Genomic DNA, 17,313 nt, shown 5'->3' with positions numbered 1-17,313 from the left:
CCCCACCCCAAGCCCCCACCGCCTTTTAAGGGAAAAAATATCGAGCCGGGAACCTATCACAATCGCAGCGGGTCGATACTCGCCTCTCGCTCTAAATGCCTCCGAGGAACCTGCTCGCTGCAAGAGCGGTGACCGAAAACAGCGAGCCGTGCGTCCCCGGGCCCAGGCCTCCGGGGCCCTCGCCTCCGTTTCAGCCAGGGCCACGCGCCGGCGCTTCCGCCGCCCCCCGGGAGACCCCGCCGGGCGCCTCTCCCGCAGGTCGCCGGCCCGGCCCCGCACCAGCGGCAGCCCTGGGCCCCTGCCCGCCCTCCTGGGCCCAGGCGCCCCTCCCAGCACCTGCCTGCCCGCGGCGCCCCTGCCCATCGCGCGGGCACCCCCGCCGCGCCGCCCCCACCTGGCCCGCATCCCGGCCGTCGCGCCCGGCGCCCCCCGCTCGGGCGGGGCCCCGGCACAAAGGCCCAGGCGGAGTTCGGTGCGGGCGGGTTGGCCCCCGGCCGCGCCCCCGGTCCCCAGGTCCGCCGCGTGCCCCGGCCTCGGGGCCGCTCACTCACCTCCGGGCCGCGGCGCGGTGCGTGGCCGAGCTGCTCCGGCGGCGCGGGGCGGGGCGGCGAGCGCGGGCCGCGGCGCCCTCGTTCCGCACGACGCGGGCGGAGGCGCCCGCGCGGGGACGTGACCGGGCCGCGGGCGGCGCACACGCTCCGCCGGCCTGGCTCCCTCCGCCCGCTCTCCCGCGCCGCCCGCGCCGCCGCCCGCGGGTCCGCCCGCCCCGCGCCGCGCCGCCGGCAGGGGGCGGAGCCGCGAGCGCAGCGCGTTGCCGGGCCAACCGCGGGCGGGGAGCCGCGCGCCCGCCGGAGTCCACGCTCAGGGCGCCACAGCCCCGCCACGAGCGCCGGCCCTCCGCCCATTGGGCGCGAGAGGCTGACGGACGCGCCCGCAGACCAATGACGACGGGCAGGGGCCGGGCCGCGGCTCCGCGCGTGCCGGGGTCTGGCAGCCGCTGCCACCGTCGCGGGCACCGGGGTCCCTGCGATCCCGCTGCGCCGAGGCCGGGCGCCCACCCCGCGGGAGGCCGAGCCGGAGAGCAGTGGATGGGCCCGGCCCCGCCCGCCTTCCCGGCCCAAATTCGAACGCTGTCTGCCCTTTCTGAGCTCCGCGACCTTGGACAACTGACTGACCTCTAATGAGCCTGTTTGCAAAGTGGGGCTAGTGGCACCTGCTTCCCTGAGTTGTCGCGACAGTAGGCTAGGACGTGTGAAAGGGCTGTTCAAATCCTAAAGGTTTACGCCGGTGACGTTTTGCAGCGATGGGAGGGGGCATTAGTCATCTTTGCTGCTCGCGCCTGCAGCAGGTAAGGGCTCTTCAGGGTCCCTGGCAATCCTGGCCACGGAAGGTTGCCTTAGAAGGGAGGACAGGAGGGGGGCCCAGGAGCGGTCCCCCAGACCAGAGAGGCGGGAGGGAGCCAGCTCAGTTGAGGCTAGGGTCCCATGGGCGCCTTTGGGAAGCTCACAGAAGGCATTGGTGCTCAGCAAAATGCACCAAAGGGCACCTGCCAACTTCTGCTTTCAATTTCAGGGGGAGCCAATCTGTGGGCCTTAGAGCCAGGAGCCCCTCACTCCTGTGCGTTAAAGACTCAGGCCAGAACCAAGACATTAGTGCCACTCTCTGTCCTTTCCATCACTGTAACCTGAAGCTCTGTGCACCCCAGAGCATCCAGGTAAATGCAGATGTTCCTTGCTAACACTTCCCTATCACCCTACGCCTCCATGGTCCTATTACTAGGATCACCCCACTGGTGGGCAGAAGCACTGGAACGGACCGTTGGCAGAGGGAGATAGGGCCAGGCCTGTGGTCAGAAGGCAGGGACCAGCTCTGCCAGCTGGACACTGTGGCATCTCAATGTCATCCCCTAACCTCTCTGAGAGTGTTTCCTCTGCTGTGAAATGGAGACCATTGCACTACATCCCCCAGCGACGTTGCCCGCCTGTGAAGGTGCTGCCTAAACAGTCAGAGACGGGACAGATGTTGGTGATGGGCATCTTGAGGCGGACCTAGACTAGACCTGGCACATGCTGGCTCGGGGTGGCCCCTGAGGACCAGTGGAAAGTGGCCGACTATCGTGGGCTCCTTTGTGTGCATGTCCTCCACACCGCCAGGCTGGATCAGGCTGGGCCTCTGCCCAGAGGTCCACTCAGAGGCCAATGGCCGTGGTAGCAGGAAGGAAACAGGCACAGGCCCTGCCCTGGGGGTGAGTTATTTCACCTGGATGAGAGTATACTCTTGGGTGAGTTATTGAGCCTCAGTTCCCTCTTCTATCAAAAGGAGACAAATATAACAATAGATGGTCCCTAGAGGGTGATTCTGACAGGAGATGCATGTTGACACATGTTCAGAGATGGTGAGGGCAATTGGGGGACCAGGGGTCAGAAGTGAGCTGTTTGCAGGGGCAAACCTAGCTGCAAGCATGGGAAGACCCCGCACAGCAGTCCAGGTGTGAGATGGGGGGCTAGCCCACGGAGGGGCCCGACGGGACTGGCTGCTGCCCCCTCCCCTGACCCTGGAAGTGAGAGCTCCCCCAGGGTCAAGCAGGGATTGTAAGCCTTCAGCCAGCAAGCATTTACTGACGACCTCCTCTGCGCTCAGCACAGTCCTAGCATTTAGACAGACCCAAGCCTGCCTGCTAGACCCCCTGCACGATAGTACCCCCGTGATGGTTGTGCGAAGCCTGGAGGGGGAGACCCATCAGGGCTCTGTGGCAGGGGGAGCAGGATGGAGGTGCCCATGACCTGGGGCGGGAGGAAGCACGTTCCACGGTGGGGAAGACGCTGGGCATGAAGGAGTGTGAGGCCTGGACGAACCCAGAGGACCAGTGCGGCCAGAGCCGTGAGGATGCCACAAGGCCAGGCTGGGGCGGGGCAGGGAACAGTCGCAGCGGGCTGGTGGCCCTTGTATAGGATTGGGGCGTTGGCCTAAGAACCACTGCAGAGTTTGAAGATTAGCTTTTTAAATTCGAGAAGGAGGATGGCAAGTTTTTGTTTCATGTTTATTTACAGTAGGCCTGGTCCCACAGGGTGCGTCGTTCTAAATGCAGAATCAAGTAAAAATGTCAGCTAGTCAGCCCAGAGAAAATAAGAAAGCAGAGAAGTCAGTCCATGAGGCCGAGTTCAGCCTAGGCGGGGGGATGGCCAGGCAACCTGGTGTCAGTGGACGGCCTTGTGGTGTCTGCAGCCTGAGAGGAGCTGCCCCTGGTGGAGGGGAAAGGGGGGATGGTGGGGGCCAAGGACCACGTTGTGGGGGATGCCGGAGGGAGGGGGGGGGTGCTTGCTAAGCACATGGAGGAGCAGCTGGAGAGGTGGAAGCGGGGAGCTGAGGTCCCAGGGCCACGGGGGGAGTATCTCGGGAGGAAAACATGGTCAGCATGTCACGTGCTATTGAGGGGCCGAGTAAGCTGAGGACAGCGAGGGGTCCCCACGAGCAAAGGCAGGCACGGCGGGGGTGGTCAGTGGGGGACGCATGAGGCTAAAGCTGGACAGGCGAGTTGAGATAAGGCATGGTGGGGCCCGGGCGCCAGGCGTGGATGAGTGCTCCCGGGGCTGAGTCCTCACTTGCCGGGAGAACGGGACCAGGAGACCACAGCTCGGCTCCGAGGAAGAAAGGGGGAGGGGGCTCTGGTGATTGAGCCCACCCAGCACCTCACCAACCAGCAGGGAGAGATGGCCGAGGAGGGGCCCTTCGAGGTGGCCCCCAGGAAGTGGCCAAACCTCAACCCCAGGGGTTCCACTCCAGGGGCATAGTGACCCTCAATCCCAGCTGAGCTTTGTGGCCCATCAACCAGCCCACCCTAGCCCAGTAGCCATGCCAGTCTGGGCCCTCCCCAAGCACACCCGAGCCTCACACCGTTGCCCCTCTGCCCCACAAGGCCTGGCTCCCCCAGGCCTCCCTTCCTGCACATCCAGAGTCCCTAGGACCTGGAATTCCTCATCTACATGTGTCAACCCAGGCAGTAATGACCAGTCCCCGGAGACTCTCCCACTGGTCTCCCCACTGCCCGAGGGTGCCCCCTCCTGGCCGGCTCTTCTCCATGCCCCACCTGTCCTGCTCACCCCAACCCGGCCAGCCAGGTCTCAGGCTGTCGGGGGCCTGGTGGGTTTCTCTGATTTGTTTCTTTTTGGGGGCCTGTGCACCACCCCCCCCCCCCAACTAGAACAAGGCTTTGCAGATCTGGGTTAATTATAAATAGCCAGGCCTGCGACTCTCCTTTTAGCTGAAAAGAAGCAAAGTGAACGAGCAGAGAGGCACACCCGGCACGCGTTTTATTTTTAATCTCCCTCTGCCTCAAAATGAACTGGGTCCCGGTGCTCAGCATTTCTAGGAGCAGAGGACCAGGATGAATGCCGGGGAAAGAAAACCCCGGGCGGCTAAAGGCCTGGCCTCTCCCCATCTGCTGTATGACCTTGGGCACTACAGTTGCCCCTCTGGGCTTTGGTTTCCTCACCAATCGGGGGAGCAGTGGAGGTGATCACCTCCAACTTCCGGCCTTGACTCCCTCCCTCTGCCCTCCCCCCAGCCTGTGCCCATCCTGTTGCTCCCACAGCAGCACCTTTCCCTGGGCTTTCCCGGGAAGCCCAGACCCGGGTGCAAGTGAGGCCACCATTGAGCCCTGATTGACAATGCACAAATCCCTCACCCCCTGCCTTTGCTCAGGTGGCCCCCTGTCAGGAACATTATCCCTCCATCGGTCAGCACAGTCCTTCTTGGAAGGTCAAATTGTCACCTCTGCCCTGTGAGCTGGGCAGTGGCCGTCCAGGTCATGGCCGAGTGAGACTGTGGCTGGGGCAGGCAGGTAGCCTGGGGGCAGGTGCCTGAGCTGGAACTGGAGCCGGGGCAGGAGGCCCAGATGTGCTGTCTGGTGGTGGCCCCGCCGGAGGGCAGGGCTGAAGGGGAGGGAGGCCTCAGGCCCCCAGGAGAGGTGGCTTCGGGACCACTGACAGGTGTTCTTGCAGGGCAGGGACTGTGCAGCTTTTATCTCTGTATCCTGCTCCTCAGCCCTCACCCCCACCCACAGGCTTGCCTGCAGCTGGAACTCAATGTTGGTGGTATTTGGGAGACTCTCGCTGTGCCAGGCCTGGGTGTCTGGGCACATGGTGACAGTCCCTTACACAGAGCACTTTCCCACCCCCTACTCCACTGATACTGCACAACCCCCTGCCAGGTGGGCTTGTATTAATAATAAGGAAACCAGGTTCAGAGAGGGTAAGTAACTTGTCTAAGGTCACATAGCTGGATGCATTTAGGAGTCCAACCTAGCCTTTTTTTTTTTTTTTTTAAATCTGTGTATATTAAATCTTAAAAAGCCCAGTACTCCTGAAGCAGCAGGAAACTGCTTTTCCTGTGTTGTGAGCATCCTGAGAACAAATGGACAGAGCTAGCAGCTCCACCGGACACCCCAGTGAGAAGCTGGCTGGGGGCACTGGAGCCTCTGGACATGCTGCCCTGCCTCTCCACCCCCTAACCCCAGGCACCTGCCATTTGATGTCCTCGGGGAGTGAGGGTGGAAGGCTGGGTGGTGTCTTCAAAGAGGAAATCCCTGATGCTAATTGGCACTCAGAGACCTTTAGGCTAATGAACCTGTTTACTTGTCTCTCTAGAGTAAATTAGAGAGTTGAGCTGGGGAGGCGGAAGACAGAGGTGTCCGCTGGTGGCACCTCCATGGGGGCTCTGGATGGCTTCACGGTGGGCAGCCTGGGCTGCTGGGGAGGCCGGGGAGAGGGTGGGCTGTCGGGCAGTAGTGACACCTAGAGCGGCAGGGAAGGGCCGCCCTCCCCGGTGCCCACTCTCTTCCTGTGGCGGCCGCTCTGCCAGAAGTTCTGGGCACTTGTGAGCACCCTTGGGCTGCCGCCTGGGCCATCTCTGGGGTCTCCTCTGGGCAGCCAGCCGTGTACTGACCCCCCAGGTGGGAGTAGAGGCTGGAAGGAGTGAGGCAGAACCGTTCACAGTGGAAGGGGGGTGGCTCGCTGCATTTTCTCCCAGCTGTGCCATGTGGAGCCCCCTCCCTGAGGGCCACCAGGCGCCTTTAGACCCCTTGGCCAGACTCTGTGGATTGCCCACCAACTGTGGTTGGGGGCACAGCTCTTTTTACATAAGATGCCGGCCTGTTCACTCTAAATCTTCTACCTCAGACCCCACTGCAAGCTTTCTTCCTGTCCCCACGGCTGGCCAGGCTGATCTGCGGCTCCAGCATCACAGAGATGTTGCAGATGGGAAGGAGGGAATTGACGGGTCCCCCTGCCCTGTCCCCCATCCTTATCTCTGCTGCACCATGGTTGGCGGGGGAGGGAGGCTCCCCGTGTGCCTGGGCCCTGCAGAAGTGGCTGCTGCTTCTCAGGCCGCTGTTTCAGGCTGGTGCCCCCAGTCACAGGCGACCAAAGGCTGGACCTTTAGGGTCCTCGTGGTTCTCACCCCAGCTAGTCACCCACGGCCACATGCTGGCTGCTCGGGCCCCCTGCCTGGCAGCGGGAGGGGGGGATTTGCAATTTATCTTGTCAAATACCACCGCCCCCACCCCCCGCCAGCCCTCTGGTTCCCAGCACAGGTGACAGGTGGGAGGTGGCCCATGGCCCACCCTCAGCGCCCGTTCCTGTCCTGCAGGGGCCAAGGGCATTGTCAACAGCAGCCTGATCCCCTCGCTGGTGTGGAAGCTGCAGAGGGAGGAGGAAGGGATCCAGGAGCTCCTCCTGGACACGCTGGCCGCCTGCCTGATGGAGGACGCCACCGAGGCACTGGCCAGCCGGGCGGTGCCCTTCCTGAAGGAGAAGCTCCTGAGCGCCAACAGCAACATCCGCAGCAAAGCCACCCAAGCACTAATCGCAGTCAGGTGAGGCCTGGTCGGGGACAAGGGACGGAGCGGGGAGGGCAGGAGTGGCGCCCCAGGCCCCTGCTTCCCCTCACCTGCTTGTGCCCTGGCGGAAGAGGAGCCCTCCACTGGGGCATCTGCCTGCCCAGGCCTGGGTTTAGCCCTGACAGTCCTGTGTCCCAGGAAGCCCCCACTCCTGGCAAAAACGAGAGGGTTGTCCCCCTCCCATGAGGAAGGCAAGCACAGGAGGTGCCATCTGCACACTTAGACCTCCTCCGAGGAAGGTGGTGGCTCCCTTCACAGGTCAGGACGTGGAGCTGCGGGCGTCTAGTCACTAGTGACCCAGTGTCACTGTGATCACAGTCTAAATCCCGGCCTGGAGCCTGAGGATCACAGAGCCTCAGAGCTGCTTTAGCTGTGGCCACCTCCCTTCATTTCACCACCCCTGGCTCCTGGGTCTGGCCTTCTATGGCCCCAGGCCGTGCTCCCAGGTCGTTGAGTGTCGGGGTGGGACCCACACCTCACACCAGTGCTCCTCTGCACCCTGGCGTGGCCACCAGGGATGGTCTCAACCCAAGTCCTTTCCCCTGGTGTCCCCCTGGGGTGGTCCTGGGCCCTGTCCCCCTCTTCCTCCAAGTGCAGCCACCCAGCTGCCCCCTCTCTGGCCCAGCATCCCCCTGGAGGGCAAGAACCAGATGTGGCAGCACGACGTCATCCCCATCCTGGTGCACCTGCTGAAGGACAAGGAAGAGGAGGTGCAGGCCAATGCAGCTGGGGCCCTCATGTACGTCACAGTGACCACCGAAGGTGAGGCTGCCCGCTGGCTGGGCGTCGGCGCTTACAGGGTGGGGGGTCACCGCAGCCCCCTAGCAAGCTGAGTACTGCCCCTCCCTGGTCCCAGGCTCCGCCCTCTCCTTCCAGGCCACAGAGGGCCCACCGCCTGGGGCCCGTCCCTGTTATTCCCTCTGTTCCTTGGTTTTGGAATTCCTGCGTCTGACCCAGGCCCCTTGTGAGCCGAAATTCTGGGGTTGATTCGTTTGCCACTCATGAGTCCGTTATGCTGAGGTCTAAGCAAACACTGGAGCCCTTGCTTCTGCCGTGTTTCTTGATCAATGTTACTTTTCTCAGTGTGGAGGGGGCGAATAGGAGCGTAAGGCTACAACCCCCATGCAGACTCCCAGCAGCCAGGCTTCCATGCTCAGTCACCCGACCTGGGCGGTAGGAAGGGCCTGGGCTGGTTTTCCCACCTGGAGGCTAGGGTCCCCGCAGGACCTCTGAAAGCTGTCTGACCTTCCCGTGCCTGTGCCAGCCCCATGCCCTGAGCTTCCTTGCTGATCCACGGAGAACTACCTGGGCCTCTGATTCTCAGTCAGCAGTCTGCAGATCCCCCCAGCGCTGGGACTGCTTGCCACTCCCCAGTTCGTCCTGATGGTGAAACCTGAGACGCACCAGGGGGAGAGGTTGGGGCCTTCCCAGAGTCCACAGCCCCCTTCTGATTGATCATGCGGTCAGGGTGCCGACCCCCAGTGTGGGGCTCCCCGTGAGCGTGGATCTCGTGGGCGTCCTCAGTGCAGTCAGTGTCTTACCTGGGCTTCCTGTAGGAGTGCTTGGAGGGCTGGGGGGCTCTCAGGGGGTCCGGACAACACGGGAATTTGGGGGAGGTGAGGTCACTTCGCTGAGCTAGCACTCCAGTCGAGGAGCCCTGAGCCCCTGCCATAGGCCAGGCTCTGTGCTGGGCGATGGGGACCCAGACGTCTCGGCCTCTGCTGTCTGAGGTTGGCAGGGGCGTCAGAGTGAAGAGTGACCTGGGGGAGACGGTGGGCACAGTACGGGGGCAGAGCGTCCTCTGAGAGGGGAGCTCGCAGGGCAAAAGGGGCTGGACGGTCTGGCAGCAAAGAGAGTGCTCGGTGCAGGAGAGCAGGGGGCAGGGGGCAGGGGGCGGGGGCGGCAGCGTGGCGTTTCAGCGGGTGAGGGGGTGGGCAGCAAGTAAGGATTAAGGAGGGGCGTCTCCCCTTCTCATTCGATTGGATTTTAATTTTCAAAAGACCCCTCATGCTGCCTTGAGAGGACTGGGTTGCGGGACAGGTACCTGGTGGTTGGGGAGAAGCCAGCTGGGGAGCTTGTGGGGCCCAGGCTGGGGGCAGGGAGGGTGTGGAGCCTGCGTTGGGAGGGCTGGGGGGCGAGGGAGGTGGGCAAGGACCCCCCCAGGAACGCCTGGCCTTGGTGCCCTGCAGGGAAGTACGCGGCCCTGGACGCGGAGGCCATCCGTCCGCTGCTGGAGCTACTGCACTCATCCTTGAGCAAGGCGCGCCTCAATGCCATCAAGGTCCTCACCATGCTGGCCGAGGCCCCCGAGGGCCGCAAGCTCCTGCAGTCCCACGTGCCCACCTTGCGGGCCCTCGAGGAGGACACCAGTGCGGCTGTGCAGTGGGCAGCCCAGATCGCCGTCAAAGTCATTGAGTGGAAACCCTGAGCCTCTTACCGGCCCCACCTGCTGACTCCACGCCTGAATAAACGTGCTGAATCTCTTTATCTTGGTCTGAATGGCACCTGATGTTTCTGGGGCAGGTCATGTCTCTCCTCTCTCCTGCCAAAGGGGAAATGCCCGGCCCAGAAGGACCGGGTCACAGGCTGAACCCAGGGTCCAGGGCCGGGTGCGAGGCATCCCTGCTGCCTGCTGTGGTCGAGTCCCCTGGGAAAGCACAGAGCAGGGCCAAGCATCTAGGGACAAGGTGGGGGCAGGGAGCTGGGTGGGGGAAGGAACAGCTGGTCCAGGCAGCACCGCCTGAGCCGGATGCTCTAGTGAATAGACCCTTGGGGTGTGGCTGGGTGTGGCCCTGCTCACCAGGTCTGCCCCCTCCCCACGTGGGGTGACAGGAAGGAAGGTCACAGGTGCAACCCCAAGTGGGCTCTTGCTGGAGGAGGGTGAGTTGTAAGAGGCCCCCACCCCCGCCCCAGGGATGAGAGCTCAGAGCTCAGGGTAGCTCCTTAAGGTCTTCCCCCCAAACAGCTGTGTTCTCCAAAGCCAAGTCACCTGCATAAGCTCCGGCTGGCCTGAGGCCGACCTCCCCCCCAGCCCGCCCCCTGTTGTCTGCCGGGCCCCCCTCCAGGGAGCTCCCACCTGTGCCTCCACCTGCCTTGCTTCTCCTGCAGTGAAACTGGCTAAGGAGGCTGGAGAGCCCTCGGGGGGCGCGGGGGGTTAGAGGGGTGGAGAAGCCAGGCTGCGGGGGGGAGGAGGCATGGGGACTCCTTGATCTCCCCGACCCATCCTGTCTGGTGGTCTGGTAGGGTTCTGACCTCTGTTGGAGAAGCTGCAGGAGCGGCTCAGCTTCAGGGCTGGACTCGTTTGGGCTGAGCCGAAGCCTTAATCTCCCCCATGAGGTTTCCGAGGCTCCCTGCCTTACACCAGGTTTCCCTCGTTCCCTTGTTACATCACCAACCAGCAGCCACACTTCCTGAGGGACAGAACCTCCCAGAATAGACGCTACCCACAGAGCTAGAATCCCCAGGTGAGTGCCTTCTTGTAGTCCTTCCAGGGCCTGGAGGCTTCACTTTCCTAGCAGAAACACAGAGACGTTTGCGTCCTGGGATCCCAGGATTAGCCCAAGCAGCCCCTCTTGTTCTGGGAGGGACCGGCTGCTGGGCCCAGCTGGGGTTTCAGGTTAAACCTCATTCTCAAAAAAGGCCCTGTAAGAGGAAACCTTTCCTCCTTCAGGAAAACTGGGGCTTGAGGGGCTCCACTTCCTCATCCTGCCTCAACCATAGCACGCTGGCTCCACCCTTACCACCTCCCTGAAGGGCTCTGGACTTCTTGCTGCCGTGCTCTTTGTGCTTGGCCCGAGCAGTAACCCAGGTGCCAGTGCTCCCTTCCTGTGAAGGCTGTCTTGGTCCTCCTCCCAGGGCCCTGGTTGTGCCCTCTTAGTCTCCTCTGCAGAAAGAACCCTCTTTCTTAACCTGACATCTCTGTTTGCTCTCCTGCACAATCTCATCTGCCTGACTTGGGCTTCCTCTACCAGGTTCACTTCTTAGCTAGGCTGGCCCACTGTCTCCTCTCCCCTCAGTCTGAGTCTCTAGCGCCAGCCTCTGTGCTGTGTTCTGGACCTTCCATCCAACTTAATACTTACCCTTAAATGTCTCCAGGCAAAAATTAATACCAGTCTTTCACAAACTAATTTAAAAAAATAGGAGAGGAGGGGACACTTCCCAATTAATTCCATGAAGACAGTATTACCCTGATACCCAAACCAGACAAAGACCTCATAAAGAAAGAAAACTATAGACCTCTATGAATATAGACACAAGAACTCAACCAAATATTAGCAAACCAAATCCAGCCACATGAGAAAATCATTATACACCATGACCAACTGTAATTTATCCCAGGAATGCAAGGTTGGTTTAACACATGAAAATGAATCAATGTAATGTGTAAATAAAGAACAGAAACCACATGATCATCTTAATAGATGCAAAAAAAGCACTTGACAAAATCCAACACCCATTCATAAAAAAAATCCCAAACTAAAACAAAATAAAAAACTCTCAGCAAAATAGGAAAGAGCGGTATTTCCTCAACATGATAACATCTGCAAAAACTCACTGCTAACATCATACTCAACGATGAGGAGACTGGATGCTTTCCCTCTAAGATCAGGAACAAGACAAGGATGTCTGCGCTCACTACTTCTACTTGACATTGTACTGGAGGTTCTAGCCAGGACAGTTTAGGCAAGATAATGAAATAAAAGGCATCCAGGTTGGAAAGAAAGAAGTACGCTATTTCTACTTGCACACTACATGATTTTATATATGAAAAATCCCAAGGAAGACACTTAAAAAATATTAGACCTAATAAACGAGTTCAGCAAAGTTGCAGGATTTTCTGTACATGAGCAATGAACAATCTGAAAATGCAATTAAGAAAAGGGATAGGGGACTAAGAGGTAGAAACTCTTATATATAAAATAAATAAGCTACAAGGATATATTGTATAACAGGAAATATAACCAATATTTTAAAATAACTATAAATGGAGTATGACCTTTAAAAATTGTGAATGACTATGTTGTACACCTGTAACATATAATATTGTACATCAACTATATCTCAATTAGAAAAAAACACCTCATTTACAGTAGCATCAAAAAGAATAAAATACCCAGGAATCAATTTAACAAAAGAAGTGCAAAACTTGAGTGCTGAAAACAAAACACTGTTGAAAGAAATTAGAAGACCTAAATAAATGGAAGGACATCCCATGTTCATGAAACAGAGGACTTAACATTGTCAAGACGGCAATAAGTATCTTCATGCAACTCAAACTGCACATGTCCCAAACGGTGCTCCACTTTTCTCCTGCACCTGCTCTCTTCCAGTGTGGCCTGTCTTTGGAATTGGTACACCCTTTGCCCACATGCTCAAGCCAGAGAGTCACTCCTGGGCCCTCCCTCCAGAAGTCTAGTACTTGAGTCCTGTTACTTCTAATTGCTGGCTTCTCTTGATGCTGTTCCCTTGTCTTTTCTTTTTTGCTGCTAACTTGCCTGGATTCCTCTAATAGCCTCCTGGTGGGTGTTCCTGCCGCCCTTTCATCTTCCAACAGCAGCCAGCAAATCCAATCCCATCCCCTTCCTGGCTGAAGCTCCCAGGGACTCAGGATCCCAAAGCATCTGAGGCCTGCAGGTCCAGCCCCTGCCCACCCTGCCCTCCCCACCTCCCACAGTTCTGCACTCTGGCCTCCTAACACCCTTGCCTCACCCTGTCTTCCCACATGTCCCTCTGTTATCCAGCTAGCTGACCTTCCGCTTCAGTCACGGGAGGCCTCCTCCCTGCGGGCGCTCCTGCCATGTGCACGTGCACAGAGGGCCCATTTACTCGGTCCCCTGGCTGAGCTCAGTCTCCTTCTCTGTGAAATGTGGTTGATTCTGGTCCTTCCACATGGGGTGGCTCCATGGCTTGAATGTGATGATAACCTGGGCAGGGAAATAGCGGGCCACACTAGGTGCTGGCCATCACCGCTCGTGTTTCATTGTCTACTTCCCTAGACCATGAGCTCTGTCCATGACTGCTTCCCAGCAGTGCTGGCACATAGTAGGCACTCAAAAATGTCAGCTGAAAGACTAAACGAGGGATGCGGGGCTGGTCCCGACTGCACCTTCAGAGTGTGACTTTTGCAATGCTGGGTGGGCCTCCCCCAAATCACTTCAGGGCATCTGAAACTTTTTCTAAAGACCCAAATCATTTATTTTGGTCTAAGAAGAAGGAAGAGGAAGGGGTGGCTTAGGGAGCCTCTCCAGAGACACAGCCCAGGAGTGGTCTATACTTGACAACTAAACGGGATACAGCCCCTGGGCCCAACTCCCAGTAGCAGGCAGACTGGGAGGAACTGGGAAGAGCTCAAGAAGGAGGGAAATTTCCTCTCCACCTGCCCTCTAGGGGTGCAGCCAGACAGAGCTGAGCCACAGGGAGGCCTGGTCCTCAGGTAGAGACCGCCTCAGCCCCACCACGGGTCCAGGCAGGAGCCAACATTTCCATCCATGGCAGCCTTGGCGCCAGCTGGCCTGTGTGGTCATCGGCAGTAGGCACAGCCCCCTGTGGGTGGGACCCTTGGCGTGAGGAGGAGCATCTTTGCCAGCAGCCATACCTTTACAAAGGAGAGAACACAGCAAACGGAGGTGGGTATAGGAAGGAAATGGTGACAGTAAACACAAGCAAAACCCCCAAATATATCTAGAGATAAAAAGCCAAAATTAAATTTAAAGTGAAAGCCAGTGCAGTGGAGCCATCTGGAGAGAATGACTCATCGCACAGAGGACAGACGTGCTCATCTTCGGTCTCTGCCCTCACCAGTGGGCTTCGCCGCCCGTCAGCCCGCAGTGTTGACGCTGTGGGCGCGTTTTCATCAGTGTGATCCTTGGTCCACGTCCGTGGGCCTCCCCGTAGGAAACGTTTCGTCCCCTCGATGATGAGGGCGTTTGCAAGAGGCAGTGGTTTGCCCGCTCCCCAGACGTCCCTGCAGGCTGCCTAGGAGAAGTAGAAGTGGCAGAGCACTGTGAGCGATACCAAGAGGAACCCGCAGACGTCGGGCACTTTTCTCCAGTGGGACATCTCTGGCATGTCTCGGAGCTTTGTTCCTTCCAGCATGTCACGCTTCTCTGTCCCTTCAGACGTGGCACTGTGCTGTGTCCCTTCCGTGTCACCACACTCCATCTTCTGCACGACTGCCTCTTCCGGGGCGAGTCTGGGGCCTGGCAGTGGCTCCAGGCCGCAGAACACGTCCCAGGCCTTCCAGAGGCAGCTCCCGGCCTCCTCAAATACGTCTGGAACAGAGGGAATAGGCACAGGTCAGGAGGCTAAGAGGCCACACACAGGAGGGGGGTCTTTCTAGGGCTCACATCTCAGCGGTGAGGCTGGCAGGAAGGCCAACAGACTGGCTCTAATGGGGAGAACAATCCTCAGCCGCTGCTGCAGAGCACCTCCCGCCGCCCTCAGAGACACGGGGGCGGGGGGGGGGGCTCGGGGCGCGGCCTGGGCCATGCTTGCCTTGCACTGGCAGAGCCTTCAGCCAGCCCAGAACCCCGGCCGTCACGGGGCAGGCCCTCCCCGCTGGGCTCTGGAGGGCCCACCCTTCCCGTCTCCAGCACACGCCCAGCACAGCTCTGTAGGTCTAGGGCAAGTGGCTGCTCCTCTGAGGATGGAAGAAGCCCCAATTGCTCTGCTCTCCTCAGCAACCTTGGGGTGTGTCTTCTCCAGGTAGGTACCAGTCTCACGGCCTGGCCCAAAGTAAGGCCCTCTGGGCCCTTGAAAGGGGAATCACTGGTGTTTTCTCCAGGAACGGGGGAAGTCTAGGAATTATGGGCAAGTTTCTATTCACATCTCTGGACCAAATCAGTGAAATGTCTCACCCTGGGGCTTAAATATCCCTCCGGTGTCTGGTAGTGCAGCCCACGCTGGCCGCTCCCAGGCCTGCTCAGGCGTGGGTCAGCACCACGGCCAGCTCCGCACACACGTGAGCTCAGCCGGTCTGGGAATGGATCCCTCTTTGATGATAAGACAAGCACACCTCGGTCTGAGAAGTGTGCGCTGTGACCTGTTCCATGTCTCATCCCCTTGGGCAGCCACCACACCAGCTGTGTGTCCTGAGGCTGGGGCAGCACCAGGGATGGCGGAACCCGTCAGCCAGTGACGGAGGGGCCTGTGTTACAGGGGAGGTGCTGCCGCCAGAGGACCCCAAAGACGCAGATATCTGCTGCGGTGCTGAGAGGTCCTGAGCGGCATATGCTGGCCCTGTCTCTCGGTCTCTCAGATGTCCGGGTCAGCACACCATCACGCAGCTGCCAGGCCCAAAAAGGTTGCTGTACATCAACGGCGACTGATCATGTAAACACAGCCCGAGGGCTGTATGACGGGAGGTGGGACAGACCAGTGGCCAAGAGCACACGCTTTGGAGTCAGACTGCCTGTGTTCAAATCCCAGCTCCACCACTGCCTGGTTATCTTTGGAGTCTGGGGCCGACTACTTAACTGTTTGGTGCCTCAGTCCCCCCATCTCTGAAATGGGGATGATAATTGTACCTGTCACACATAGGCATACTTTCCACAGTGCTTGGCACATCCCAAATGGGCAAAAAGTGTGAGCCACTGTCATCGTGGCATCCACCCACGATTGTGGACGAGGGAGAAGAGGAGCTGGGAGGTGCCCCCAGAACAAGCCCCCGGCACACGTGGCCCCCAACGGGCAGTTCCTCTGTCCCTGAGGGAGAGCAATCCTGGGAGCCCTGTACCCTCCAGGGGCGTGGGGCAGCCTGGCTCAGGAGAGGCCACTCCCCTGCCCTGCAGGTGTCAGGAGAGGGTCCCAGGCCCCTCTGGGCTCTGAACGTTCCTGGCAGGAGTGGAGAGGGGCCCCAGAACACTGCCTCTCCCCAGGCAGGCCTTCCCTCCCTCCCTCCCCCAAACTCACAGTCCCCCCAGACTCTCTGCCCCAGACTCAGCGCTAATCTCGTTAGGCCTTTATCCCTGTTTGCGTCAGGGCCTCAGGAGGTGCAGGTCGCCCTCCCTGGGGCCCCCGCACTCCGCCTCTGACCCCATCTGCCGAGAGCTTTCCTCTGGGCCTTCTGGGGCCCCCAGGTCCGAGCCTCTCCAGGAACTCTCTCTTCTTGCCCCAGTGAAATCCGGCTGTCCTTGGCGGTGTCCCCAGGCGCCCTCTTGGGTGGGGCTGCTCCCTCCTCCTTGCAGAGGCTCCCGCCCACTTCCCAGAATCCCTCTGGGTTTGAATACCTGTGTGAGGCTCTGTGACCCGCTGTCCCTCCCCTGTCCCCAGTGCCTCCTCCCCTCCTGCTGAGGCACAATGTGACCTGTGTGGCTCGGTGGATCCCTCCCACCCCGGCTGAAACGCTCCTAGATCACCAGACACTTGTGTTTCTCTGCCCCTCACGGACCCTTCCCTCCTCCCCCGGCACCTGCTGACGCCTCCCATCTGGATCTCTCTGGCCCGGACCGCCACATGGATGTCCGAGAGGCATCTCACCCTCGACAAACACCCACAAGGCATCTTTGGGAAAATGAAAGACGGGGCCTCTGCCTGGAAGCATTTCTGGGAGTGGAGACAGCGGGGGTGGGGGCAGGGAGCAGCACAGGCCTCTCCGCTGGCTTTGGGTCTCCCTTCTCACCTGGCCGTGCCTGCGGTGCGGGGCTCTTCCCTTGTGTGTCTTTGTCCAGATCGACCCTTTCCTCTTGGCTGTTCCATAAACTCCAACAGAGGCGGTGTAGCTGGGGGGAGAGCAGGCACATGTCACCACCCAGGACCCTGTCACGCAGGCCTTATGGTGCCACGGCTCGCAGCTGGGCACCAGGGTCTCGAGGGACTGAAAAGGGTCGATAGACGCTAACAAGGGACAGAAGGAACGCCGGGTGGGGAAAGCAAGGCGCCTGGGAACCCTGGATTTCAGTGCTGGCTCTGGTCCCGTGTGGTTGTGCGGCTGCCCAAAGGTGACCTCAGTGTCTTGGGCTGGATGGTAGGGTAGGAGGCAACATGCTCAGGGCTTCTTCCAGGAACTGAGGGTCTAAGAAGCTGTGCCCTTCAGGGTGGGAGAAGTTGCTCATCACTCCGGTCTGCTGCTTCTGGTGGATGGGCCCGCAGGGTAGACCTGGGAACTGCTTTCCTTCCAGGAGCCCCTCCTGGCTGTCAGAGATGAGCACTCATGCAGCCCAGAGGAGGCCTGACCTGGTTCACCTGGGGTACCCAGATGACCTGGTCCCTAGCCAAGCTTAGTCGCTCAAGCTCAGCAAGGCATTTACAGATGCAGAAGGGGAGCATCCCTTCCCTTCTAGTCTGTTATTTTGTTCTCTTCCTGAAAACACATATGGAGACCTTGGGAAGTAAAATCCAGCCAATTGCTGTTGCTTTTTTTTTTTGCTGTTTTTCAGGGTTGGGGTCAGTAGAAGCACAAGTAAGCGAACATTTCCACC

At 59.6% G+C, this 17,313-nt stretch overlaps 3 protein-coding genes across 3 annotated transcripts in view; 1 reads left to right on the top strand and 2 right to left on the bottom strand.

The window, feature by feature from the left end:
* The window catches only part of GNAZ (G protein subunit alpha z), a 42,595-nt gene extending 41,977 nt beyond the window's left edge, over positions 1-618 (bottom strand). The window contains exon 1 of the mRNA XM_068563398.1: positions 552-618. The gene's annotated coding sequence lies outside the window, so the exon portion shown is untranslated. The remainder of the gene's footprint in view (positions 1-551) is intronic.
* The window catches only part of RSPH14 (radial spoke head 14 homolog), a 61,031-nt gene extending 51,696 nt beyond the window's left edge, over positions 1-9,335 (top strand). Inside the window, exons 4-6 of the mRNA XM_068563400.1 lie at positions 6,646-6,871; positions 7,521-7,657; positions 9,085-9,335. Of these exons, the coding sequence (XP_068419501.1) occupies positions 6,646-6,871; positions 7,521-7,657; positions 9,085-9,323 (602 nt within the window). The 3' untranslated portion in view covers positions 9,324-9,335. The remainder of the gene's footprint in view (positions 1-6,645; positions 6,872-7,520; positions 7,658-9,084) is intronic.
* A 4,535-nt stretch (positions 9,336-13,870) lies between these two features.
* Positions 13,871-17,313, bottom strand: part of LOC137776184 (sodium/glucose cotransporter 1-like) — a 94,299-nt gene continuing 90,856 nt past the window's right edge. Inside the window, 2 exon segments of the mRNA XM_068562431.1 lie at positions 13,871-14,166; positions 16,515-16,614. Coding sequence (XP_068418532.1) covers positions 13,871-14,166; positions 16,515-16,614 — 396 coding nt within the window.

This window comes from Eschrichtius robustus, chromosome 14 (assembly GCF_028021215.1).
Source record: "Eschrichtius robustus isolate mEscRob2 chromosome 14, mEscRob2.pri, whole genome shotgun sequence".
Classification (NCBI taxonomy): Eukaryota; Metazoa; Chordata; class Mammalia; order Artiodactyla; family Eschrichtiidae; genus Eschrichtius; species Eschrichtius robustus.
The sequence above is the reverse complement of the archived record's forward strand: the minus strand, read 5'-3'. Positions and strand labels throughout refer to the sequence as shown.